This window comes from Embiotoca jacksoni, unplaced genomic scaffold, assembly GCF_022577435.1.
Source record: "Embiotoca jacksoni isolate LCO1_2020_lvr unplaced genomic scaffold, fEmbJac1.0.p SCAF_39, whole genome shotgun sequence".
NCBI lineage: Eukaryota > Metazoa > Chordata > Actinopteri > Embiotocidae > Embiotoca > Embiotoca jacksoni.
In genome coordinates, this window is record NW_027185391.1 from 2982418 (window position 1) to 3009928 (window position 27511).

The 27511-nt window shown below is 39.8% G+C and overlaps 1 protein-coding gene across 1 annotated transcript in view; it reads right to left on the reverse strand.

Moving 5' to 3' along the window:
* The window catches only part of sez6b (seizure related 6 homolog b), a 205153-nt gene extending 190540 nt beyond the window's left edge, over positions 1-14613 (reverse strand). Inside the window, exon 1 of the mRNA XM_069166512.1 lies at positions 14176-14613. Coding sequence (XP_069022613.1) covers positions 14176-14248 — 73 coding nt within the window. The 5' untranslated portion in view covers positions 14249-14613. The remainder of the gene's footprint in view (positions 1-14175) is intronic.
* Positions 14614-27511: the final 12898 nt, after the last annotated feature.

Sequence of the window (27511 nt, forward strand, 5' to 3'; positions counted from 1 at the left end):
TTATACCTCCTTGAAGACTTGCATACTCATATATAGACAATAATAAAAACAAAACTCAACTAGACCAGAATATTACAGAGCAGACCTGACAAATGTTAATTTGAGTGTAAATATGACTTAAAAAACACATTTAACCAGCCGTATCAGGCCCATCCACCAACGGGATTATATGAGACAAACATGCATCTGATAGTAAGGCATGTACAAAAGTAAAAGAGTTACAGTCTCAGTCCTGGCACATAATGTATTTATGTTGAAAAAAAATTAAAATGAACTCTTCAGAGAAAAGAACTCTTACATATCTGTATATCTGTGTTCGAGGGGCAGAAACCCTCTCTAGCTTTAAGATTAGACTCAAAACGTTCCTTCTTGATAAAGCCTATAGTTAGGGCTGGCTCAGGTAGACCTGAACCAACCCTTAGTTATGCTGTTATAGGCCGAGGCTGCTGGGGGACCTCGTTACATGCTGAGCTTCTTTTCTTTCCTCCTACGTTTTAACTGACTCATACCTCACCATCTTTTTCTCTCCCATAGTTTGTTCTTATTATCTGTTGTCTCCATTCAGTTCCCTCGCTCGCATAGTTTCTGTTCTTTCTTTTGCAAATGTCCCGTCATGGAGCTGCATGTCTCGGCCCTGCACTTGTCGTCTCCACCAACAGTTCTTCTCTTCTATCTCTATGCTGTCCTTTTCTCTCTCTGCTCTCCTCTCACCCCAACCGGTCGAGGCAAATGGCCGCCCACCCCTGAGCCTGGTTCTGTTAACAGATGCTCCGCCCACCTCTGAATCTGGTTCTGTTAACAGATGCTCTGCCCACCTCTGATCCTGGTTCTGTTAACAGATGCTCCGCCCACCTCTGATCCTGGTTCTGTTAACAGATGCTCCGCCCACCCGTGAGCCTGGTTCTGTCGGAGGTTTCTTCCTGTTAAGAGGGAGTTTTTCTTCCCTCTGTTGGAGGATTTTCTCCCTTAAAGAAGAGTTTTTTCCCTCCTAGCTTATGTGGGAATTGTTGAATTGTTGGGTTTCTCTGTATAATATTGTAAAGTCTTGCTGTAAGGACTTTAATGTGTTAAGTGCCATGAAATAACCTATGTTGTGACTTGGCGCTATATAAATAAAGTTGAATTGAATATCTGGAGTTCATCCTAATTAAGGGACAGTTTTCTCTGCCCAAGCTTTCTCCAACTGTTTGTATCTTGTATCTATCCCTGTTCTGCATCGTTCCCACGAAGAGGAATATCTTTCTAAAGACAAATACAGTATACACTGAACCTTTCAGAATACAAATGATTATTAATTTGATTTTAACATGACAATAAAGAATTTTAGATAGGTTAGAGAATACCTGCTGTGCACTCACTTTTTCATAATTTTTAATTTGATATTATTCCACAAACCTGCAGTAAATTTTTGAACAGTGAGAGACAGAGAGGGGACAACACACACCCTATTTTATACAACGTATTATCATATTGTATATATTATTTATCTTCTGAACCTTTGCTCAAGGGCACAACGCTGCTGCTCTGGTGTTGATTTACGGTAGAAAAATTGAGTGAGTATCAACACTCAGATCATTGAGTCTGTTCAACAGCTTTCAAACTGCCAATGAAACTGATTCCAGGAAAAATTAACATTGTACTCATTTAGTAAAACATACTATAATGCTGAGAACTTCAACTTGTATGTGGGTTATGGCAAGTGTTTTAATATTTCAGAAGTATGGAGGTTTCAGTGTTGAACTGTTTGCTAGAATACCCTGCTATCTACAGCTAACCTAAAATATACTGAATATTGTATTATAATCCTCCATCTGTGTCAGTCAGCTGCAGGTTCTGTATAAGCTGCAGGATTCATTGATATGATTCTGACTCAGACAGGGAGAATGGATCAAGCCCAACATTGATTTATAAGAAATATCCCCAGGTCCCCCAGGCATGATGTTGAGTGACAGCTGCAACATGACAACTATCAATTAGACTGCACTAAGTATTAACACAGAAGCTTCAAACCTGGGAATTATTCGAACACTCTGTGAGCAGAACTGGGTTTAGAAAATGTTCTATTGGCAGGTTTAGAACCAAATGAGAGAAACTCATTGTACGACTATTCACGTCACGGCGTGTTATTCAAACAGCAATAAACCAGGGAGCTGAGCTGCGGCGACGCTCAGAGATGACAGGATGTGGGATGTGTTGGTGACACACAAAGCAGGTGCAGTTCAAAGCGCATCACATTCAATATGCATCTTTTCTAATTTAACTTCAACACTCTCGGTCATGGAAAATCTCAAACAGGAGGAGACAGAGATATTGTAAAGCAGATGAATGCAGCCTTCAGCAGACCAGCTTTGACTGCAAGAGATGAGGGTAAACACTTTACAGACGCCTTTTGCTTCACCAGGGACTGTTATGCAAAAAAGGGGGAGTGATGGAGAAAAGGGAAAATGAGAGTGCTCCACCCTTCCGCCCCCTCAGCTCCTCTCAGGAAGTGTCAGGGGCTGCGCGTAAAGAACCCAACGCCCCCATTTCCTGTGAGAGGGAGCGGCACTGAATTTTGATAACACTCATTTCCAAATGAGCGCTTCAAAGAGGAGAAGGCTCGGAGACAATTAGAACGAGAGCGTAGCCTCAGTACCCTGAATAGCCCTTGATGAGAGCAACGGGCGAGTTTGGATAGGTTAATCAGCCGTAAGCAGAGAGCAGGTGTTGAACACGCAACCCTTACAATCCTCCGCCCCAAATTATGTGATCGTTACATTCACAAAAGTGCGTCTTTTAATTAAACACAGTGTCCTTTCCCGCTGTCTTTTGCTTATTCAGAAGCGTGAAGCAGCGCTGATTGCATCAGATCAGTGACACCAAGAACAAATTGCTTTCCTGCTGTAGCAGGGATGATGAAGGGGGTGGGAACAGGGTGTGCATGTGTATGTATATCTGTGGGGGAGGGGTGTGTGTCTGTGGGGGGGGGGGGGGGTAACAGGGAGACCGTGTTGCTTATCACTGGAGAGGTACAATGGGGACTTTAATCTGAAGATGATGAAAAATGATTGTGAAAATGTCTTGTCATGCAGTGAAAAAGAGGATTTCAAGTTTAGTTTTAATCAAAATAAAGTGAATGTTTTTAACAGCCATGCAGCTCAAAGCCAGATGTACTGTCCGAAGTCACATGTTTCTAAAAGTCATTCAAAGACTGGAATGTTCTCTCATAATGCTGCTTTTCAATTAATGTTACATTGAAGCAATATTACACCTCAGTGATGTTTACGGAACCGCATCACGGTCACGCCAATTATTGAGATTAAAGCACACCTTCTTGCGTAATATTCCGATTATACAACATGGTACCAACATGTAATCAACATGTATTCATAGTGTTTCCATGGAAACACATGGGGGTACGACAAATAACTGTCAGTAGACTCTCATGTAATGTAAGCAATGTTTACCACTCCAGGAAGTAGGCTGACCCTTAGTAACGACCCTAGCAACAGCGACAACTTCAAGTCTGTTTTAATGCCTTGTAGAGATTGTGGGATATTATCATATCTTATACTGAATAAATACCACGTATGGAAACACAAAGCTGCTATGCTAGCTCAGTCTCTGTGTAACTAAGATATCTTCTGGAAAAAGAAATGCAGAAATACTATTTTCAAGACAGTGGTGCAGTGCGGTGCAGTGAATTTCAGCTGCTCAATAGTTCAGGGTCTCCTTTGTTGTATTTTTCATTTCATGATGCTCTAAATGTTTTCAATGGGAAACAGGTCTGGACTGCAGGAGGCCATCAATGATCTCGGGCCCAGAGAAGAGAAGGCGGTGCAGTTTCTGGATCATGTTTATATCTAATTTATTCTTTACGTGGTAGAATTTGAACCTGCTTTTGTGGACGCAGCGATGAACTGTGTTCTGGTTTTCACAAGTGTTCCTGAGCCCATGCATAGATTTCCACAAAAAAATGTTGTCCGTTTTTAATGAAGTGCTGCTTTATGGCCCAAAGATCACGACCATCCAATATTGTTTTTTCCTTGTCCCTTGTGTTCAGAGATTTCTCCAGATTCTCTGAATCTTTTAATGATATTATGAACCGTAAATTATGAAATCCTAAATTATTTTAAAATTTTACATTATTCTTCAATTGTTGCCCATACAGGGCAACAATTGAAGAATAATGTAAAATTTCAAAGTGATGAACCTCTTCACGTCTTCACTGCTGAGAGACTCTGCCTCTCTGGGATGCTCTTTTTATACCCAATAATGTTACTGAGCTGTTGCCAGGTAACCAAATTAGTTGTAAAATGTACAACCAGGTGTGGTTTTTTTTAGCTTTACGTACGATTTTTCCAGTCATTTGTTGCCCCTTTTTTTTAGACGTGTTGCTGGCATCAAATTCAAAATGAGCAACGTGGTTGTACGTTTCTGCAAAACAACCACATCGTTTGTCTTATGTGTATTAGTATAATTCTCACTAATGAATGAGACAAAATACATGTCAACAGGTTTTTTGATCTAAATAAACCTTTTTACAGTTAGTTATTTTGTATTAACCATTTAGCCATCTGAAAGTACAATGTACATGGTCAGATTAAGCAATAAGTGTCCTGAATGTGAGGAGAAAATGAAAACAAATTTATGGTTACATTTTAGTTGTGTTGATACATATTTCAAAGAGCTGGGTATGGCCACATTTTTTTGCAAAGGTCGTTATTCAGCTTTCTGTGTCTGTGTTGCACACATCTACGTCCATTAAGATCATTGGGACTAATTTACAAACCGTTCTTAAGAAAAAAATATATTTCATTTACGACGTTTCTGGCATTTACCATTGTATAATATCATAATATTGATTCTACAATATTTTTTGTTTCAAAATTTGAATAATGATTATTGTAATTACTTTGCAAAGCATCATGGTTTTAAATCAACACTATACTAACACTCAAAGGACTGGCTGTTCAAGTTTGACGTCAGTGAATGTTTGTTTGTAAATTAAAACAAATTTGATTTCTAAACTGTGATTCCTTATGTAGAACAATTAATCTCAGGAGGCAAACACATCCCTAACAAAACAAAGAGGGTGTCTTATTATTGTTTTAAGTTTATATCAATCTGTGGATGTATTTCTGCGGTTGTAACCAGCATTGAGGCTTTCTGTGACAGTGTTTGGGTCATTCACGCCTGGATGTCCAGTGTATGGATGTGCTGCTGCAGGAGGGCTGCGAGCCGCAGTTTATTTTTACCGGCGGTCTTCCGACACACCATTTACTTCATTGTCTTTTTGCATTTTCTCTCACTCAACGTCTGCGACTCCACGTGCACACGGCCCTGCAGGTCGTTATGCTAATTAGGAATAACTGGCATGCATTTTCAGATTACGAGGACCATGGGATTCATCAATGCAAGAACACCGGTGCGAGCAAATCTGCAGTTTAAGAACATGTCATGAATCTGACTTTTTATAGGACTATGCTCCTCAGCCAGGGGACAAGCCTCGCTCGATGGTTGTGGTCTAAATCTGATATTGTACATATACATGATCAATACCAGCACAAAGTGACAGGCCCAGACTGCAGAGGGCTACCGCTCACTCTGCCCATTATCCTATCAACCCCATAATTCATGAATTGATTAATTAAAATTAATTGTTTAAATTCTCTTCATCTACTTTTCAGACGTGTGAAAATTGAATCGTGTTTTATGTTATATGTATGCAGGGGTTTAAAAACGTTCAAGCACCACTGATGCAAATTATTCATGATTTTGAAAGAAGATACTTGTAATCCATTGTGCAAATTGTGTTTCAGACTGCTGGAGGAAGTTTCAAAACAGCATATTTTAATAATGTAGTTAGCCCTGGAATTATACTTCTCAAATCGTGACACGTTAGGCTTATTTAATACTTGCATGTAGTTTTCTTACATTTGTTACCAATCTGAATCCAGACAAGAGTTGTACCAACCTATCAGCTTGCTTGACGCACATGTTGAGATCTTGTAAGAGTTTGTATCAACTCCTCTGCAAGTCTATACAATCTATAGGTACCCATAACACCCGTACCTAAACCAGCAACTACAATATTTCAGATGGAATTAGATTTTGGAGCAATATTATTCTACAATATAAGGAAAAGGTAGAATGAAGATGCATGGAGGAAAAAAAGTGTGGAGTCGCTACAAACGCAAAAAGAATGTTTTTGTGATTTCAGTTTTTATTGTTTTTAAAGCATCTTACTAACCAAATGAACAAAGAGCACCTGTTTTATTGTATTATTATTAAGTATTCTGGGATCTTTGGGATCTTGGAGGGTTTTTTACAAAACCTGATGAAATATTAAATGAAAAAAAAAAATAGAAGGCATGTTTAAATGATAAGTTTGCAATCCCTTTCTGGTGGATCAAAAAAATATATATGGAAGTTGGGTTGTGCTTGAAATCCTTTGAAATGTTTGGTATCAGCTTTCAAATCTATTCAGCATGAGAAAATAAGTACACAGTTAATAACCTCAACTCTGGGACACTGAACACTGTTTTTACTGAGGAAAGGTTGCAGCAGTTAAAATAATAGCAATTTTGTGGTCAATATTACACAGTATGCAGCACTAAAGCCCCTATATAGGGCTACATTATTTTTTATGGTTTGTATTGCACTTTTATTTCAAATTTGTTTTGTGCTTCATCAAGTTTAAACAATAAACTAATACAAATATAATGCACACAGTGAGTACATAAGGGGGAGATAAATAGAGACCCATAGTTTTTTGTTACTTATTTCTTTTTTTGCCCTAATCTGGTCCTGCTTTCAACAAATTCCGAACAGTCGTTTCTTCTTGTATTTTTCAATGGTTGAGGAAGATTGTAGACTTGAGTTGGTGTCCATATATGAATGCTAAGTGTGTGTTAAATGCAACCTTTAACACACTTTCAAATCCCATATGTGAAAACCCTAAACCTATAATTAATTTCTTCAATTGTCACACACATTTTAACTTCACTTTGGTAGCATGGGGACAAATGTAAAAAGAGTTGCAGCAACATATGTCTTGGCCAACAGCTAGCAGCCTCTCCCTGTACACTCTGAAGGCAATGATGTGTGTTTGTGCTGTTGTTGGCCTAAAATAAAGCCCTTTTAGCCCAGTCAGCCTTGCAGCAGTCATTAGTTTGAGGCAGCACTCCCAGCAGAGCGCTGACAACGATGATGGGCATTGGCAATACATGCAGACTCCAGGGGTGGGACTCTGGGGGCATCGCTTGGCCTGGGTCAGCCAGGGCCAACGTATTTATCAGGACAGTAATCTGAAGGAAAAAGGACACAATGCCTGACCCCAAAACCTCAGGGACATCATCCAAACAGCTCCCATTTCAGGTTCACCACAATCTGTCATGTCACTCTCAGACAGCACAGATCACGGAACACCCGAAGAGAAAGCCCAGCTGATTAATCAAGGAGCGACAGTGAAGCATGGATGTAGCGGTGAGAGTAAACCAGGAAGGAGAAGCAGGACTGATCACTCATGGATCTGAACTTTGAACTGAAACTGGTCCAATAATACTAAAACTGCAATAATTCCAGCTCACTGTGACCATTCTGTGGTTTACTGCAGACACGTTTTCGCTCTCATACAGTTGGCTCACACGTGCTGTAGTATAAATTGTGTAAAGGTTGAGATGTTTGAAGTACTACTGCAGTACTTTTGCAATATGAATACACTGTATTTTGACCTCCTTGTCAACTACTAGATTCCTCGACAGAAGAGGATTACCAAACGGTAAAATTGTCAAGGAATCCAGACTAAAAAGCAACAATCGCAGTGCAATTTTTGGTGTCATTTATTTTAGGTGAAGCACAACTTGCATTTCAACCAGCTCAAACCAGGTCCAAGTGCAGCACAGCCGACACAGGAGCACATGTGGACAGAGTTCCCCACAGACAGGTGGGATAGTTGCCCTCACACACTTACATAAATGATTAAAACACTTTTTTTTTTTTTTTTTTTTTTTTTTTTTTTTTGATGCAATCTTCTGATTCAGCTTAATCAGAGAAAAAAAATTAAGTTAACTCTTATCTATTAAATTAAATTTGAATCGTGCAGTCATGACTCAGCAGCTAATGTAAGCAATATAAAATGAAAGGCAACTCAGGTAACTACAAAGGAATCACAATTAAATTGCATACATATTGTTTTCTGTGCCACTGGATGAGGAGCAGCCTGAGGCTATAATATTATGTATGTATATATAGATATCATTTTATATTTTGTTATAAACGCTGTTAGGAAACAGTTAGTTCAGCTGGAAAAAGAGCAGCATGTCTCAGAAAGGATCTGCACCACCTCGTCAAAATTTTACATCTTAAAGAAGCATATTTTTGTTGATGATTTCTACACAAATTTATTAAAATGTATCCTAAATACACATCAAGGGCAACCACTAAACCTGGAGAAAAAGTACATCCAGTCAGACAACTCTGGTCTAACATGTTCATTACCTCACAGATTTGAATACATAGAGAGAGATATTGGGGAATGATGAGCAAATACCTTAAACAGGAGGTACACGCAACAGCGTCACTGACAAAGTGGGGAGATGGGACATCTTTGCAGCTTAAATAGAATGAATTGGGAGGGTTTGAATGTTCGATGAATGTGGAGTATGAGTCACATGATGCAGACTGGAGCAGCTCCAGCTCACTGCCTAAACTAGCTCATCAACATCGCTCCATTTGTGCTGATTCCCTCAGAATGACATATATATATTTTATCTCTGTGTTCTGGTTTGACTGTTTTACAACAAGAAGAGGTCCAGATTTTATAAAAAATATGTATGTATATGTATTTAAAGGAACAGGGGTTAAATACAGCACCTCACATATGGCCCTGGGCCCCAAAATATGTTCACTAATAAATCATCATAAAGTATTTAAGTGCCTTTTCGTATCTTCCATTCAGTCAGTGGTTGCCATTTACTTCACTGTATAATTGTCAGAGCATAATGCTCTATGTAGACAACATGAGGATTAGCTTACTATTGTATCATCATAGTCAACATCATGTCTGCATTTGTGCCTTGTATTATAACAGCTGACTTCCTGTTTCATATTGTATTCACACAGGAGACATGAACGTTACTGTGAGGATTCTGCTGTGTGCAAATTGATTTTCATACAATACAGACATGAATTAAAAACAAATACCTGCCTGGGAAGCTGAGAAAGATATTCAAAATCTGAAACACTATGATTTGCTTTGGACGATTATCATATTCATGTCACCTTTTTAGAACAAAAAGGGATGAAACAAGCACTGTGAAACTGTTGACTGTTTGTTTGCAAAGCAGAGTTTGATGTCACAGTTCCTTACGGGGAACCTGTCCACCTTCCAGAGGGGTCATAGGTCAAGGTCAACTAAAGACCTTTACCCTTCAAGCACACTGACGACCCAAAAAAAGGACCGTTTCTCCAATCGATGCCATTCTGTTTCCTCCAAGACACTCTGTCTCAGAGAAAACAGTGGTTGGTGCATCAATGATAGTGAGGAGCTTTGAATTACTATGATAGTGAGATGTGGCAGCCAGGCAGAGATGCTGCAGGGTCCTGGCCCTGCTGATTGCAGGCTAATCAGGGGGTGGAGTAAAGGATGGCCGCTGCTAATGTGAAGTATCATCTTCCCTGGGTGATACTTGTCTGTTTGAGTGAGAACAGCATCTCATAAAACTGATTAATCTTAACAGTGCTGAGGACAGATGGACACTGAACAAAAGGATGAAACACTAATAAATGACATGCTTCAGATGTTTATGTTGTATATCTGCATTAGTAAGGCAAAGAGGTCTGGTAAAAAAGAAATGACAAGCTGTGACACGTTAAGTCATTCCCTCTACAGCTAATTTCACGCCCACTAGTGGGTGGAGAGTATTTGACTGCATAGCTTTGACTTTAACCTGGTTACTTACTGAGGACTTGGTAACGTGAGGCATTTCATCGTCCAGGTAACAGCTAGAGCATCCACACATCCTGCTGGAGACGTGTCATTCTTTGTTGCTGCCACGCGTCTTCTAGAGAAAAAGTTACCTAGCCCATATGTCATGTGCAATGAGCAGTTCCCAGCAAAAATAGACAGGGAAAAGGTCTGCGACCATATGTGAACATACAACTGCAGCAGAAACCCGCTGCAGGTACTGATTGTATTATGTCAATAATTTACCAGGTGTTTTTCTCTGTGTGCCTTTGTGTCTCGTTCTGAACGAAGGTAAACAAAAAACGCATGAATCCGTTTCAACTCTTCACTTGTCAGACCTCAAACATTTGATCACTGATGGTGACAATCCAGGAGGAACTAAAGTCCTGATTTACTAAGATCTCAAATAATGGGTACTAAATTGCGTATTTATTCCAAAAGTTTGCACGTTTATTTTGCACCCATTTTGCGGCTGATTTACTAACAGTAATGGCGTCACTTATATGAGGTGCAAATTGCTCAATTAAAATGAAGTGATTCCAGCCAGGAAAAAATAGAACAACCGCAAAAGCAAAAGGAAATTTGATCCCATTAAAATTAAGAAATCTAAATATAAGAACAAAACACTATATGGGAGATTATTAGCATTAAAGTCAATGCTGTGGGAAAAACAAAAACATCAGTAGATTGAATTAAGAGAAGATTGCACGATATTAGGCGAAAAAAAAATGCGTAATAATAAAACGTCGGCAAATAAAAGAGGAGGGACGGTGGGTGAGATCCTCAAACAAACACTGAGCAGCAGATCCAGATCTTTTTGTGTTGAGCAGGTAACTTGGTTTCATTCAGTGAATTCTGCGGGACATGGCATTCAGGGGTCGGGACAGCACACACCTGAACTGACTGGGTGGGATTAGCAGCAATATGCTAAAATAACCCGGAGGAAAGAAAATGCTGAGTTCTGTCATTGCTGGTATTGCGTGGCTCCTCCTTGTTGTTTGCTGTAAATCATTATTCAGTTCATTCATTAACTCAGAAATGTCATCGCTGGGCAGACAACATGTCTGAATAATGTATGCCTCTGACATCTCAAAAATGTTTTGAGAAACATGTTCTCTGTGTATTATTTGGTTTCCTGCGTCTCCTGCTCTCCACAATAAGAGCAGCTGTCTCTAATGTACATCTGATTCATACATGCCTTTCAATCGTACTAAAATACACACGCAATCATTTCTCCTATTTCTACTTTCAGGTTTAGTAAATGCCAATGCAGTTGCTTAATTTACGTCTTTGCATTTTCCTTTCCAAGTATTTGGCACGTTCAAATAGAAGTGCCCAATATCACATGTATTCAGGAAAACACGCAAAATGGACGACGAGGGTTACATGTCACAGCAGAAGCACCGTAGCAGACACGCTGGCAGCAGAAGCACTGCAGCAGACACCCGCAGCAGACACGCTGGCAGCTGAAGCACCACAGCAGACACCCGCAGCAGACACGCTGGCAATAGAAACACCGCAGCAGACACGCTGGCAGCAGAAGCACCGCAGCAGACATGCTGACAGTAGAAGCACCGCAGCAGACACACTGGCAGTAGAACAACTGCAGCAGACACGCTGGCAGCAGAAGCAATGCAGCACACACGCTGGCAGTAGAAGCACCGCAGCAGACACGCTGGCAGCAGAAGCACCGCAGCAGATACGCTGACAGCTGAAGCACTGCAGCAGACACGCTGGCAGCAAAAGCACCGCAGCAGACATGCTGGCAGTATAAGCACCGCAGCAGACACACTGCCAGTAGAACAACTGCAGCAGACACGCTGGCAGCAGAAGCAATGCAGCACACACACTGGCAGTAGAAGCACCGCAGCAGACACACTGGCAGCAGAAGCAACGCAGCAGATACGCTGACAGCTGAAGCACTGCAGCAGACACGCTGGCAGCAAAAGCACAGCAGAAGACATGCTGGCAGTAGAAGCAATGCAGCACACACACTGGCAGTTGAAGCACCGCAGCAGACACCCTGGCAGTAGAAGCAGTGTACACCCACACATACAAGCGACCTGCATCAATACAGAAAGCGAGCTGTCACACACACAACATGCAGGTAGAGCGCTGGCTGTTATCGGACAACTTACTATGACATGTGTTATTGCTATTATTAACAGCGTTGTTGTCCCATTTAAAAAATACCTGTCAGGCATTTTTGCACATTGAATCCAAATATGTTTTTAGAACTTGTTTTCTCACCAAGAGTTTTTTGTTTCAGTATACTCATATGCATGTGGAAATGTGGTACCAAGGAAAGTTGAACCACTCTATGTTGACAGATTGCTGTTGGACATACATATCTACGCAATAATCCTACACTTGTACTTTTTAGAAGTAGGTTTATTCATATATTTTAGGTGTAATAACTGCCTCATTTATGTCTGACACAAACAGGTTCAAATTCAGCATAAAAAGTAGCATATGTCCCCCCTATTTTACTTTCTGGGGTAAAGAAAGCTACAAATTTGGATTCAGAATACTTTAAAACTATACCATTCAATACTTCTTTGTTTATATATATATATATATATATATATATATGTGTGTGTGTGTGTGTGTGTGTGTGTGTGTGTGTGTGTGTGTGTGTGTGTGTGTGTGTGTGTGTGTTTCCCCCTGTATTGTGGTAAATAACAGCAAACCGAAAGCCCAGAAACTAAACTAAGGAATACAGTACATTGTAGAATTTCATACACTACTAATCTACTGCTTTGCAGTTAGTGTTCAAAAAACAATATATTTGTATCTTTCATGATGACAGAAAAGGACATAATTGGACTTTCATTTTAACTTCAGAATATACATCACTATTGTCTGTGATATGTTTACTTTTGTGTTTTTTTATCTAAATATTTTTTTTCATATATTTACTCTTTTTGCTGGCTTCATTTCATTGTTCTATCGGAACAGACTACACCCTGAAACCTGCATAGACTCAGTATGTAGAGTGGAAATAGGAAACATAGCTCTCGATAAAAGTTGACATGGTGATAGTGACTGCCTCAACACTAAACTAACAAGTAAACAAAGAACAGTTTAACTTCATATTGTAGCTTCAGAATTTCTAAATAAAACTCTAAACTCTAATCAAACGGTCGGCAGCACCATCGTCCGCGTCATGATCAATCGTCTGCTTTTTGCTCAAACTCAGTAACATTTCAGCAGCCAGACTGGACACCCGAATGCACAAAACTAGTCAACACATTTTCTGTTATGCCAAGACAAGATCACAGGGTGATCATCCGGACACAAACACAAGCATGAGCATCCATCACCACCTGAATTAACAGGTCTGTGGAGTCAGTCAGTGTTAGCTGTGTCAACACAAACACATCCAATTAAAAGATGACTGACAGAGAAGCAGTTTGTCTTCAGATAACTTCCTTCCCTCAGAGATTTAATTCCTGTTATCTAGTCAATACAGAGAGGCATACAGGCTATGATATTTGGATAACCGTGTTGAATGCATGGACTGAGAAGTGTTGGATTGGTTATTAGGGACTTCATTTAAAGTGCAGGGAAGTTGAACATATTGAGTGTGTGTTCAGATTGTTGCAACTATCCAGGGAGACATCTCTCTAACATCACCCATGTTTTGTTGCCTCTCTGTTTTGTCAGGGGATATGAATAATGCAGGAAGACTGCAAAAACGCTATCAGGCATTCCACTATTGTGACAAGAGCACCAGGAGATAGGCTGCAATCATTTGGATTTTTTGGGGGGGAGGGTGGAAAATTACTTTTTTATCAGGCTGTTTGCCTGCAGTTGACTTTTATTTTTCTTCTTGAAAATTGAAAACTTGAGGCGAGGATAAGGAGACTGTGGAGGAACCATTTCAGAAGTTGCAACGGCTATTAGACTGGTTTATATTATCTAAAAAGTGTTTTGATTGATAACTTTAATAAGCTTTTCAGACGTGTACCGCGAACTGATATTCGTGGATTAAATGAGTGGCATGAAAACAGCAAAGCCACAGTGTGTTTTCGGAGGAAAATCAGAGCGAGCACATGGAAAACGGTAAAACGGGAAGCGTCGGCGAAAAAAAAAAAAAACCACAACAAAAGCGTCTGATTCAGGAGTAACGAGGTCGGCGGCTGAAAACCTCTTGAAAACACTCATACAGCAACAACAACAACAACAAAAAAGGGAGTAGATTTGAATATTTGGACAATTCTTACCTTTAGTGTCTGTGTCCGTCACCACCGCCACCAGAAGCAGCAGGGCAGGAAAATAATCTCTGATCGCGTTCATCGCGTCTGTTTCGTGTTTTGCGCTCCTCGAGCTCTCAGCCGTGGACGTCCTTGGGATGAAGACTTTTCCTCTGAAGCACTGGTACCTCCGCCGATCACCGACTACACGCACGGAGCGCTCCTCCCGATGACTTCAGCCCGGGTCTCTTGTCTGAATGAACTCATTGACTCTGACGAGAGGCTGTGAGTGGACCTCCACCAGCAGCCTACGACCACAGACTACTGACTGGACTGAGTGCGCTGACTGGAGCCTGGAGGCTGGAGCTGGTGCTGCCGCTGGCCCGCTTTGTGGTCTGTGATGGGAGCCTCCTCTCCGCCGCGCTTCAGCACCACGGACAGCTCTCCGCGTCAGCCGGTGGAACACGGAGAGCCAATGGAGCTCCGAGTCATCACACTGTACTGAAAGGTGCGTGATTACAACTGAGCTGTAAGTAGCTACTGACTAAAACGGTCTGAACGTGTTAACTCAGCTCGCTGAATATTATCTAGAAAAGAAAAAAAAAAACATTGCGTTTATTTTTTCAGATTTCGATTGGTGGCGGACTGTTTTTCTGATGTTGAATGCAGCTTTCAAAACTGCGGGCTCACTGAAGTGAAAAGAAGTCAAGTCAAGGACAAGTACTGACAAAGTGAAGTAGGAAAAATAAAGTTTCTTTCACAAACAGTCACACAATTCATTTCATTTATACCTTTTTTGTTGTTGTTTTTAACTGTGGTAGACCTACTGTACTCAATAGGCTATGAAGAAAAAATAATTAAGTCTATCTCCAAAAATGTAGGAGATGTACAGAGCTGTATTTTGATAAATAAAATATGAATTGAATTCAGTAAAATATGTAAATTACTCAGGCTAAATCAAATCACATGGAATCCAATAGGCCTAACTGTTGGCCTGTAGTTAGCTAAAAGCTAATTAGCGAAAAGAAGAACAAGGCTACTTTTCTTTCCACAGTAGCCTATATTTTAGATTTCGCTGTTGTCTTAATAATGTGGTACAAACTGAGTTACTCAAAAAGGCCCAGTGGAGCATCAAAATTCTATGAAACAGGAAGTGTGTACATTGAGTTATCTTACCATTACAGCTGTAGTGAAAAGTTGACCTCTTTTCCAGTCCTTGTGAATGTTTTTTTTTTTTTTTTTTTTTTTATGAGGACTACTTGCATTCCCTCTCAATACGTTTTCCATTACCTTGCGACGTTTCTTCCTTCTTTCCTTCTGAGAATATGTCTGTTTGTAATCAGCTGCTCAGGTCCTCATGAACAGCAGTGTGTCAGTCCAGTTCAGCTATAATACGCTTCAGATACTATAGAAGGGAGAAAGGATTATTTATTTGATGCATTTATGCTTGTTAATTTTAAAAGGCCGATCTCCGGAAGATTTCAGCATGGTAAGCGCAGCTGCTCTGCCTGGCTGTGGATGTATGGTTATTGTTCAGACTTTACCTGCTGCTGTGGTTCAGTCTGTAGTCCTGTAATGTGGATGTGTCAAGTTGTTACTATTTTAATCTGCAGTGCTTCTATGACAACAATTAAAAAAGAATGTGTCACAACTGTAATTGTAACAATTACATGAACTCCACTTCACCTCAGTCCATCTTCAAGGAGCTCGGGATCAGAGAAGCCAGCAGTGTTTCTGGACCATGTTTATATCTGGTTAAAATATATAATAATTCCTATCAAAACTCAAACAGCCCAGAACTCAAAGGCAAAGCAAAAAAAAAAAAAAAAGTCATTTTAGTATGTAGCTCCTGTAATTTTTTACTCCTGTCCTTTTGTAAAATACATCAGAACAGTGTGAAAGTGCTCATTTCTCTCCTGTTCACTGGTGTTCTGACACCGTTCTCATTTTCCGTCCAGGCTCAGGTCCTGTTTCAGAGTAGTTTTGACTCGCATCGATTGCCATTCTTGGAATTCCACACGTTTCACCCTAGAAATGTGCAACCTAAACAGTTTAATAAAAGCATACAGCTGGATGCTTTAACAACATGAGAAATCTCGCCCACTATCCTATTTGTTTCTTTCAAATGGCATTATTTTTTTTCACAGTGGTTTTCCTAAAACATTTTTTTTTTCCTGTGGCATAATGATCAAGAAATGATCCAGATGACTGACATTTTCTGGAACTCACATTACAATCCAAATGGGTGCCATTTCACACAGTTCATTTGAAGAAGTTCCATAAAAACTGACTGCCAGGCTGTTTCGTACTCAGTCACTTGGATCAATTTGAATATGCGAGAGCTGCTCTGATAGAACGTCCTGTCCTGGTGAAACATTAAAAGTGAAACTGTAACATCTCCTCCTGTCGGTTAAAGTTCTCTGTGTTCATTAATGTTTTCAGTTGATATTCATTTCCTCTTTTATTATGTATTCTCACCTAACCTCTAGTTTCAGACGCCTTCACTTCCAGTCCTTGGAGTTTCCCCGCATCTGTGATTCTTTGCCTCGCTCTGATTGTTTCCCCCTGCGTCCATTTCTTGCCTCTCGCCTCACCCTTATTGTACTTCTGCCTGGTTGGATTGTTCATTCTGGTTTTGAACTTTTGGACTGTCACCGAACATCGATTCTGGAAACTGTTTTTGTACCTCTGTTTATACTGAGCTTCACAGTAAAGCCTTTTTGCCTGACCTGCTGTCTGTGAGTTGTGCTTATGGGTCCTACAATCTCTGCCCTCGTGACAGAAACATACTGTTTGAAGATATGAACAATAGGACTCTTATTCTGTGTCCTTCAGTATAATATAGTGTATGTAGCCATTAAATTAAATTTTATACACTCAGAAAACAGATCAATATTGGAAAGTTACTCTTCAGATTCAGATTCTTCTCTGTGCTGACATGATTGCATGACATCATTTCTGTTGATTTGTCAGCTGCATGTTCATGCTGCCAATCTCCTGCTCGACCAGATCCCAAAGGTGTTCTCCAGGATTCAGATCTGGGGACTCTCTGGGGGCACTTAACCTTTTAAAAACACACCTATTTTTTTAGGCCTCTGCTCGAAAATTGCATACCCATAATAAAAAGAGTATATCTCTGCAACCACAATCAAAAATTATTTTAAAAAACCAATATGTTTAATAATAAAGGCAACACTTGTGAGATTTGTTCAGATGTGTAAATATCAGTATGTATGTCCATACTTTAATAATAGTTTTGCTAAGTCTTCTCCCTGGCCCCCAATTGGGGGCCTCTAAGGCTTAAAGCAGGGGTGTCAAACTCATTTTAGTTAAGGGGCCACATACTGCCCACTTTCATCTCAAGTGGGCCAGACCAGTAAATTCATAGCATAATAACGACAATATTTCTCTATGTTTAAATTATTGGTGAAGGTTTTTGGATGATAAACCCTATTTCAAGGTATTTCTACAATAAACTAGAAACATAAAGACCAAAAATTCAGTTACTGTTTATCTGCCTTGGCTCTTCTCTGCAGATTCCCCAGCAGCGAGCGCTGCTGCCTCCGGAGCAGACGTCGCATTTACGCTGTTTATGAAGCAAATACTGGATCGATTAAAAAAAAAATTACGAAACGTTTGTACTCATAAACCTCCATATTCTCATAGAAATGCAATTTATGTCTTTCTGTAATTTTCACACTTAGCAAAGTCATCCGGCGGGCCGAGCTGGACCCCCTGGCGGGCCGGATCCGGCCCACGGGCCGTATGTTTGACACCCCTGGCTTAAAGGGTTAAGTCTGCTGAACTCGCTGTCATGTTCATAAAACCAGTTTGAGATGATGTTTTGCTTTGTGCCATGGTGCATTATCCTGCTCAAAGTAACCATTAGAAGAAAGTAAACTGTGGCCATAACAGGATGCGAGCAACAATATCCAAAGAGACTGTTGCTCTCAAAACATGATTGTTGGTATTAAAGGGCTCAAGGTGTGCCAAAAAACATTTCCCACACCATTACACCAACAGCAACCCTGGCTGATGACAAAAGGCAGGTTTGGGTCCTGTGATCTGCAGCTTCATCAGAAATGAAGATTCATCAGACCTGGTTACCTCTTTCTAGTCTTTTACTTTTTAATTATAAAAATGTTTCACATTACAGGAACAAAAAACAATGAAAAAAAATGGAGAAACCAACAACAACATGAAAAAGCAAGGATATGAGGTCATGGATGATCAGTAAATAAAGGCAAGTTCACCTGATTTAAAGTAAAATACTGTACATACAGTAATTACAAAACACCTGTTTCTAAATAAACACATTATTTTTTTCCATAGTTTTTCTCCCAATTCCTTCGTTTCAAATGAGTCATCTGTTCTGCAAAATGTAAGCGTTCCACAATATTGACAAATATGCCAACAGTGGTACCATTTTTCTGAAGCGAGTATTTTGTAATGGCTTTTTTACTTGCTGCCAGCAAAGTCGTTAAGAGATGGGTATCATTTTTCCTCAGGCCACCTGGGATATGGCCGAGATAAAGAGATGTGTGTTGAACTGATACTAAAACCAAGGATTTTTGAGATTATTGTTTTAAAGTCCTGCCAACAAGACTGAATAGAGGGACAAGACCTGAAAACACAAGCATGGTCAACCATCAGTCCTCCACGCTCCCTCCAGCAGTAGAGTTGAGTACAGGTTTGTTTTGACTTTTTTTTTAGGAGTGTTAAAAAAGCATGTTTTTCCAACACAGAAGTCTGTCCATGTCCGGGAGTTGGTGGAGGACCATTCAGCCACATATCATCAGCTATTTCAATGTCCAGCAGTTTTTCCCATCATTGCTTCAAATAGTCTGTTGTGTACTTATTCAATGATGTGATGCAACGATATAACTTATTAGCCTTTATTACTCCCTACAATAGAATATGCAGGTTCATCTGAGCAATTTCACCTCTTTAGAGTTGGAAACATTTTATCACTTCCACCCATACTTTTAGCAAAAAATTCACCCAATGACTCGCTGTCTGAAATATTTCCTTTTCCTTGTTAGCACTGCCAAGCCATGACTGTAATGGTGTATCAATTAAAGATAACTCCATAGTCTTTCATTTGGCTTCATAGGACAGGTTAAATCAGTATACAGGAGGTCTCAGTTGAGCTGATAAATGACAATCCTTTTTATCCCAAATGAATCGTGAAATATGCTTATTCCATTCTCGAAACATTTTCTGAGGAATTTCTACTAGAAGTGACAGGAAAAGATACAATAATCTGGGAAGAAAATTCATTTGAGCTGATCTGATTCTACTGCCAAAGTTGAGTGGGAGCATGCCCCACCTATCAAGGTCATCACATATTTACTTGTTACTGATATCAAATAACTGAGATAGATCTTTAGGTAAACCTACTCCGAGATATCCGATGTGGAGTAACTTCCAGTTAAAACTATACTTTGAAATGAACTCCTGCATGGGAGTGTAATTAACTGTCAAATTAACTGTGTATGTTAAAAACATTCCCTGAATATACCCCATATATTTCCAGCAATTTCATTAGTATAGGTACGCCTGAATCAGGATCCATGATTGTGACCAGTACATCATCTGCGTACAAACTTACTTTATATTCAACCCCTCCTATAGATATCGGTCTCCTGTTGAATTGCTTGTGCCAGAGGTTTGATAAATAGATTCGAGAGATCAGGGCTAGCAGGACAGCCCTGCCTAACACCACCTCGCAGAGTTATGGAGAGTTGTTTTTGCAGTAGGAAGGAGTAAAGTTCCTGAATACAACATAGAAAATCTTCACCAAAGTCAAATCTGATCATAAGTAAAAAGAGAAAGATTTCCACTCAACCAAATCAAAAGCTTCTTCACCCCTAAACTGAGAACAATAGAGTTAATGTTCTCCCTTACAATCTGCTCAATGATATGTAGGGCTCTACTTATGTTGTCTTGAGTTTGTTTGTTTCTTATAAATACTGTTTGAGCTTCATCTTTAAACAAAGGCATTACATCACTTCCCAGTTTTGTAGAGCCTGTGCCAACTGTAGATTTTTAAAGAGTAGTTATCTGAGTTTGACATTTTTATCAGTAGCATTTTAAATTTGTATGTTTTCTTGAATTTGTGACAAAGAGAAAAAAAGAAGGCAGCATAATAGAGATAAAGTGCTTGAATCTGTCTTTTACAGAGATTAGCCACACAATAACCTGCTCATTAATATGTTTGGAAATAGCTAAATATGCATAAAAGAGAAGAAACACTTATGAATCATACATGAGTATGGACAGTAGCCTCTTGGGGATTAATGCAAAGCTGTTAAATGTACTGATGTAACATGTTTTCCTCTCAATGAGGATATGTCAGCCTTTGTCTCATCTGTGAGCTTCCTTTTGAAAATCCACATGCCTCTTGCCATTCATACGTCTCCTTCCCTTCTTTGACTCAGCAAGTATTTAAGTGTTGCATCAGCAGCACTCCGTCATCAGTCTTTTACACCTTTTGGTTCTGAGTCATCCCACTTCTGCATCTTTGACGCTTTACCGCCCAGGGAAGGCCTTTAGGTAGCTGATTTCAGCACTCAATTCTGAAGCTTTTGCAGCCGAGGTGCTCTACATCCCCCCAGTGTGTGTCCAGCCTTGCAGCTGCTGCTCAGCACACTAAGAGATGACTCACTACGTCAGTGAGGGAGAAAGTGTCCTACACAGGGGCATGTTGTTACATCTCCTCAACACATTGGCTGTCATTTCCGTACCTCTGCCTCACGGCCAATAAGCTAGTCATGGATTCAACACGTGTATGTAAGGCCCGGTCTGTCATCTTTTTGACCCCATACATGTGAGGTACAGTGTATGCAAGAACTGAAGAGCTTGAACTACAAAGAAAAAACAAATATGTATTTGGTATATTTAATCTAAGGATAAATCAACATGTTTAACACCCACCTTTTGAGAAGCAGTCTGAAGCCCTGCAACAGTCCTCGAGGTTGAAACATTTAGTATATGCCATCATATAACCCTGTTTCCAAAAAAGTGGTGGCGCTGTATACAATGTAAATAAAAAAAATTAAAAAAATGGGATGATTTGCAAATCATCTGAACAAATATTTAACAAACAAATATTATACTGAAAATAAAGACAACATATCAAATGTTGAAACTGAGAAATGTTACTGTTTTATGAAAAGTAAGTACTCATTTTTAATTTGATGGCTTCTGAAAGAAGTTAGGACAGGGTCAACAAAAGACCTGTAAACGACTGGTTGTGTAACACTAAAAGAAACACTTAGCCAAACATCTCACAACTAATTAGGTTACCTGGCAACAGGGAAGTAACATGACTGCACATGAAAGAGCATCTCAGAGAGTCTCTCAGCAGTGAAGATGGGGAGAGATTCACCACTCAATGAAAGTGTTGTCAAATAGTGCCACAATTTAAGAATAATTTGCATCATCTACAGTACATAATATCTATTCAGAGAATCTGGAGAAATCTCTGAAGACAAGGGACAAGGCTGGAAACTAATATTGTATGGCCGCGATGTTCAGACCCCCAGGCATCACTGTAATAACAACACACAATTCTGTAGTGGAAACCACTGCATAGGCTCAGGAACACTTTGAAAACCATCGTCTGTGAACACAGTTCATCGCTGCGTCCACAAATACAGGTTAAAACTCTCCAAAGAAGAAACCAGATAGAAACATGATCCAGAAACACCGCTGCCTTCTCTGGACCGAGATCATTGAAGATGGACTGAGGTGAAGTGGAAAACTGTCCTGTGGTCTGATGATTCAAAATTATTTTTGGAAATCATGGACGATGCTAAAGAGGAGAGGGACCATCCAGCTTGTTATCAGCACTCAGTTAAAAAGCCAGCATCTGTGATGGTACAGGGATGCATTAGTGCACATGGCATGGGTAGCTTGAACATCTGGAAGGAAGCATTAATGCTGAATGATATAGTCAGGTTTTGGAGCAACATATGCTGCCATCCAGACAATGTCTCTTTCAGGGAAGGTTTTGTTTATTTCTGCAAAACAATCTCAAACTGCAATCTGCACGTATTCCAACAGCATGGCTCCGTAGGAGAAGAGTCCGGGTGCTAAACTGGCCTCCTGCAGTCCAGACTTGTCTTTTTTGTCAATTAAAGAAATTTGGCGCATCATGAAATGAAAAAAAAAAATACAAAGGAGACCCTGAACTGTTGAGCAGCTAAAATTATATCTTAGGCAATAATAGGACAACGTTTCACTTCCAAAACTCCAGCAACTGGTCTCCTCAGTTCACAAACGTTTACAGAGTGTTGTAAAAAGAATAGGTGATTTAACACAGTGGTAAACATGTCCTTGTCCCAACATTTTTTAAACATGCTGCTGCCATCAAATTCCAAATGAGCATATATTTTTGAAAAAACAATATCATTTTTCAGTTTCAACATTTGATGTATTGTCTTTGGTCTATTTAGGTTAGGTTGGGTTAGGTTAGGTAGTTACTTTATTAATCCCCGAGGGGAAATTTTTTCGCTAGGGGATTAATAAAGTAACTACCTAACCTAACCTAACCTGACCTAAATAGACCAAAGACAATATATCAAATGTTGAAACTGAAAAGAATAGTTATTTTCATTTAACTATGGGTTTACATGATTTCCGAATCATTACATTATGTTTTTATTTACATTTTGAGCAGCGTCCCAACTTTTTGGGAAACAAGGTTGTAATCCTCTTTACAAGCGTTGCTGAATTGATGATGGTACGCAGAGCGAGGTAACCACATCCTAAAGAAGAAATTTCCCCTCGGGGATTAATAAAGTGAATAAAATAAAAAATAAAAAAAATAAATAAAGGACTCTCGTAGGACTTTAGACTAACAATAGCTGCCTCTCCTAAAGTTGTTCACTCCCTTTTTCAGGTGGAGTGTGCAGTAATTAGGAGGATACTGACAGATCCATCCATTCCCTCAGATCAGAGTAAAACAACCTCATTGGCCAGGGTGTGGAGAGGATAAAGTGGCTAAGTTCTCGTGCTTCCTGATAACAGCAGCACGTTAAGGCTCTCCTGCGCCTTTGTTCTGGCACTGGGGCTTATTTGTCTTAATAAGCAACCGTGTCGTGGCTGCTTCTATTAGACATGCAGTCGGACTGGATGCATTTCCCTTCAGAACCAAGGGTAGATTGCCTCAGTGGGCCCTCTTGAAGTTATTCTGCAAGGACAAGGAATTAGGAACAAAAAAAATCTAATCAGGGTTTTATTTTTCACTTTAGGCTCTGGTATAAATAGCAGCTATGTTGCTAATTTACTCATGTTCTGCCTCAGCAGGCACAGTTGTTTTGTTATATAGAACACAAGGCTTGTGACAAAAGACCCTTCATCAGTTTATGGTAAACATATGTGAAGATAAAATACTTCCCATCAAACTACTTTGCTTTGCTCATCTATTAACTAAGGATGAAAATTAACTAACATATTAACACAACATCTGATGTGACACTGAATTTGTTTAAGATTCATGTAAATGAGTGATTTCAAAGTTGTTTCAAAAAAGGTCCAATGTAGGGTTAGTTAAAAAAAAACATTTAGTATACCACAGCATGCTTACTGCTGAACAGTCAAACAATGCAACTGCTGAGTGAAGAGAGGTCACTTATATTTCCCTACCTCTCAGCCTCATGACCAGGTGTGACCTGCATAGCCGAGGCTTACGGATGTGTTCACACTGCAGTGAAACTTCTGCCAGTATTGTTTTTTCCTCATGCGATGCAGATGTGATGTTTGTGGTCTGTGTAAACCAGCATGATATTGAATGCATTGGCCAGGGTTTAGTTTTTCTTCCTGGCCTGAAATGGTACGCAAAACGCGTGTTCAAAATGAAAACACAATGGCTAGAAACAGCCTCTGTGTCAAGCAGCTCAGTCTCTGACTGACCAAAAATTCCAGTCCTTCAAAGATTCAATCACATCATCCCAGCTAAATGAAGTTTAGAATCCATTACGAGACAAACACTTTATTTATTTCAAATGGATAAAACTGTCATTTTCCCCACCAGTCTACCCCACTACTCAACACCATACTCAAGACTTCATGGAAAAGTCTCTAAAGCTTGGCACACCTGGATTTTAGCAGATCATTCCATCCATCCTGACAGATCCTGTCAAACGTTGTAAGATTGGAAGTGAATGTGAAGTGCCATATTTTGGTCTCTCCACAAATGTTGTCTTGGGTCTAGGATTTTTAGGTCTGAACTTTTGCTGGCCCACTCAAGGACAGTGAGGGACTTGTCCTGAAGACATTCCAGCGTGGTCTTGGCATTTTGGTTTGCTGTGTCCCGGTTGCTGCACTCTGGTGCAGTTTTTCCTCTATTATGTGGCTGCATTTATCTTGACCTCAGTTCTGACCTGCCTGAACGATGAAAAGCTCAGAAAATGACATTTTCAACACAATAAAGTGTGCAGAAAATGAAGGAGGGTGAGTACTTCATCAAGCGACCAGTGGACATTTCTGCAGTTTCACTGCGGCATCAGATGTTTGCCATTCTCACTGTCTCACGTATGAATTCAACAGTCCAGAGTTGTTGCACTGGCCCTCTCATAATATGTCACTTTCAACGCAACAGCAAAAAAATGAAATACCTGCTCCGCCATTTCCACAATGTTCACATCTACCCAACGCATTCATTATGTTAAATGTACTTTTCAGACCGGTGTGACCAAGGTTCATCCTTGATATCATTTCCTCCACCTTTCTATTTATAGTGCTTACTCTAATTTATCCTCCCTGTCTGTGAATACTTTAGTCATATTGCTGGCTAATGGCCAAACTGTCAGCCTATTGCTCTGTCAATGAAATCTGTTGCTCATAGTTAAAGGAGGTTGTGTGATTGCATTGAAAGAAACCGATCTTAAGAGAGCCAGTACCTCCTTTGGTTCATTTCTTTTAACATAATTGTCGACTTTTCATTTTTCTCACATTGTAACATTGTCAGAAAAATAATGTACTGTCATATCCTTTTTTCTTTAAGAGTGAAAAGTGAAGCACTGTAGTTAGGCCTTTACATTTAAAAACCTTGACATTTTAAGGAGGATTAATAATAAAATCTGTTAATTGCTGCCTCCCTCATCACCACCACCATCCTTTGTTGAAAAAACGTCATCATTAAATGACATACAACTGCAAAACAACTGTGCAGTGTGCAGAACGATCGTTGCTTTTACACAGCAGCTGTTGTTATGAGAGAAAGACACCAAGCTTCCAATCTCTCCACTCAAATGCCACATCTTTCCTCCATCTCTAGCCAAACATCTGTAACCACTGGAAATACAATGTAGTGTATTTTATGACTGATGGGAAGCCAATATAATCATACCTGACAGCAGAAAAAGGTATTGTTGCAGTGTTTCACATGGCTCTTTGGTTTCCATACGGAATGAATATTAATGAATCTGCAGCTACAAAAATGCCGGGGATATTTATTCAATTTGCTAGGTCAGCAGTTTGCTCAGGTGCTTCTCTCATAAACTTCTTTTGATAGAGAAAGGTACCCTTTAATCTCCAACAGCATGTATAAAATGTCACTGACAGACTAGGAGAAGAGGAAAAGTGAGAATGTGGTGCTGGGCTGTGAGTCCTTCATAGTAAACAGGAAAGTCTTGCTCATAGATAAAGATCCTTAACGGTGCGATGAAAGGAAACCTTATCTGAACATGTCAAGCTAATTCATATTCAGCCCAGTTTGCCTTTTTACCGAGCAGATATCAACACTCATACTGAATACATTAAGCATTCATCTTTACATTTTTCATATGACTTTACCACTGAGTCTATCAGTGAGCTGACAAAAGATAATCGTATCTGACACACTTTGGTTATATAGCGAGGGCCAAAGGCTAAAGTTAATTTACTCTCTGGCAAAGGACACAGGGAAGATTACAAAGATTAACAATACATATTTCATTTGTAAAGCATTTATGTCAAAAGTTAAAGGGCTCTATCACACTTGTGATTAATTAACAGACTAAGTACAATCACTTAGCACCATGTGTCATACTACACGCAGATTATCCGCTGTTTAACTACCAGAAGTGGATTTGAACACGTCCTAAATGCACTTAGGTCGCTCACATATTCCCCAAAATGCACTATGCAGAATAAAAGAGTAACGCAACAAATGTTACACCTAAGAATGACTGGATTGTTATACTGTAGAGCTCAGTTAGTATATGGCCTCAATGATAAGAACAAACATTAAGCAAACATTTAGCAGATGAACTTTAAAACATTAGAAACACTGAAAGGAGGTGGGGGGCGGGGCCATGTGGTCTGTGTAGAAATGTCTTTCTTTAATGTTTTGTTGTTGTTAAGGAAGATTTTATGTGTTGTTGTAGAGAAATAATGAATAACATTTGTACAGCTTTGATAATCAGGATTTGAATGTCTGTATCCCTTAGGATATGTTGCCCAGATGAGGATATAAAACCGTGGTAATCACTCACAGATCTGCTTCACAGATACTCTATAAAATATTGATTACTTCTTATTTATCTCTTGAAAGTGTATTATTGGTTTATTTACCGGTGATAACGTGTTTTCAGGGGATTTCTCAAAGCACTTTTTACAATTCAGTAAAACTAAACATCTGTACTACTGATGCTTCATCAGATTCAGAGGAGGCAACCTGTGAAGAAGATGAGGAAGGTGAGCTGTATTCAATGGGACAGTGTGAGGATGGCAGCAGCACTGAACCGTATCTCTGGACATGAGGCAGAGGAGGGTTCAAACCGGATTAAATGAGGGAAGATTTTAAAGTCATTATTAGAGGAATGCAACAAATACATAAGTGAAAGATCGAGTAGTTGTGCAGTACACCTTGCATTGCTCATGTCTGTGTGTAATAATAGATGGTGTTTGCGTTGTGGTGTTGAATGTTTCGCATTGAAGTGAGCAGTCAGGTGCAGTGACTCTGAATGCAGCTTGAGGCCTGACTCCGCCCTCAGCTCATTACAGGGTATAAAAAGCACCTGTTAGTTGCTCTGTGTCTTGCCTCCTGTCCTGAGACTGCTGTGGTTATTGTCGCAGGTATGTCATGAAATAATCAGTCTTCTTGCCGAAATACCAAATGCTAACATGCCTAGTGTCTGCCTTTGTGACAGCTTTACCTCACATCTGTGTTGGGAAACCCCATGGTGATTCGACCATCTTGATTTCCCTGTCAGCTCCATACCGAAGGTACCAGAGGCTCCTCAACATAGACTGCCTCTCACAAGTGGCCTCAGTTTAAAAAAAAATCTTTAGTTTTCTTTATTTTGGCCTCTTAGTTTTAGACATGTTAGACTTTACTCTAGATTGTAGTTTTGTGCTAAGTTTGTATTTTAGAACT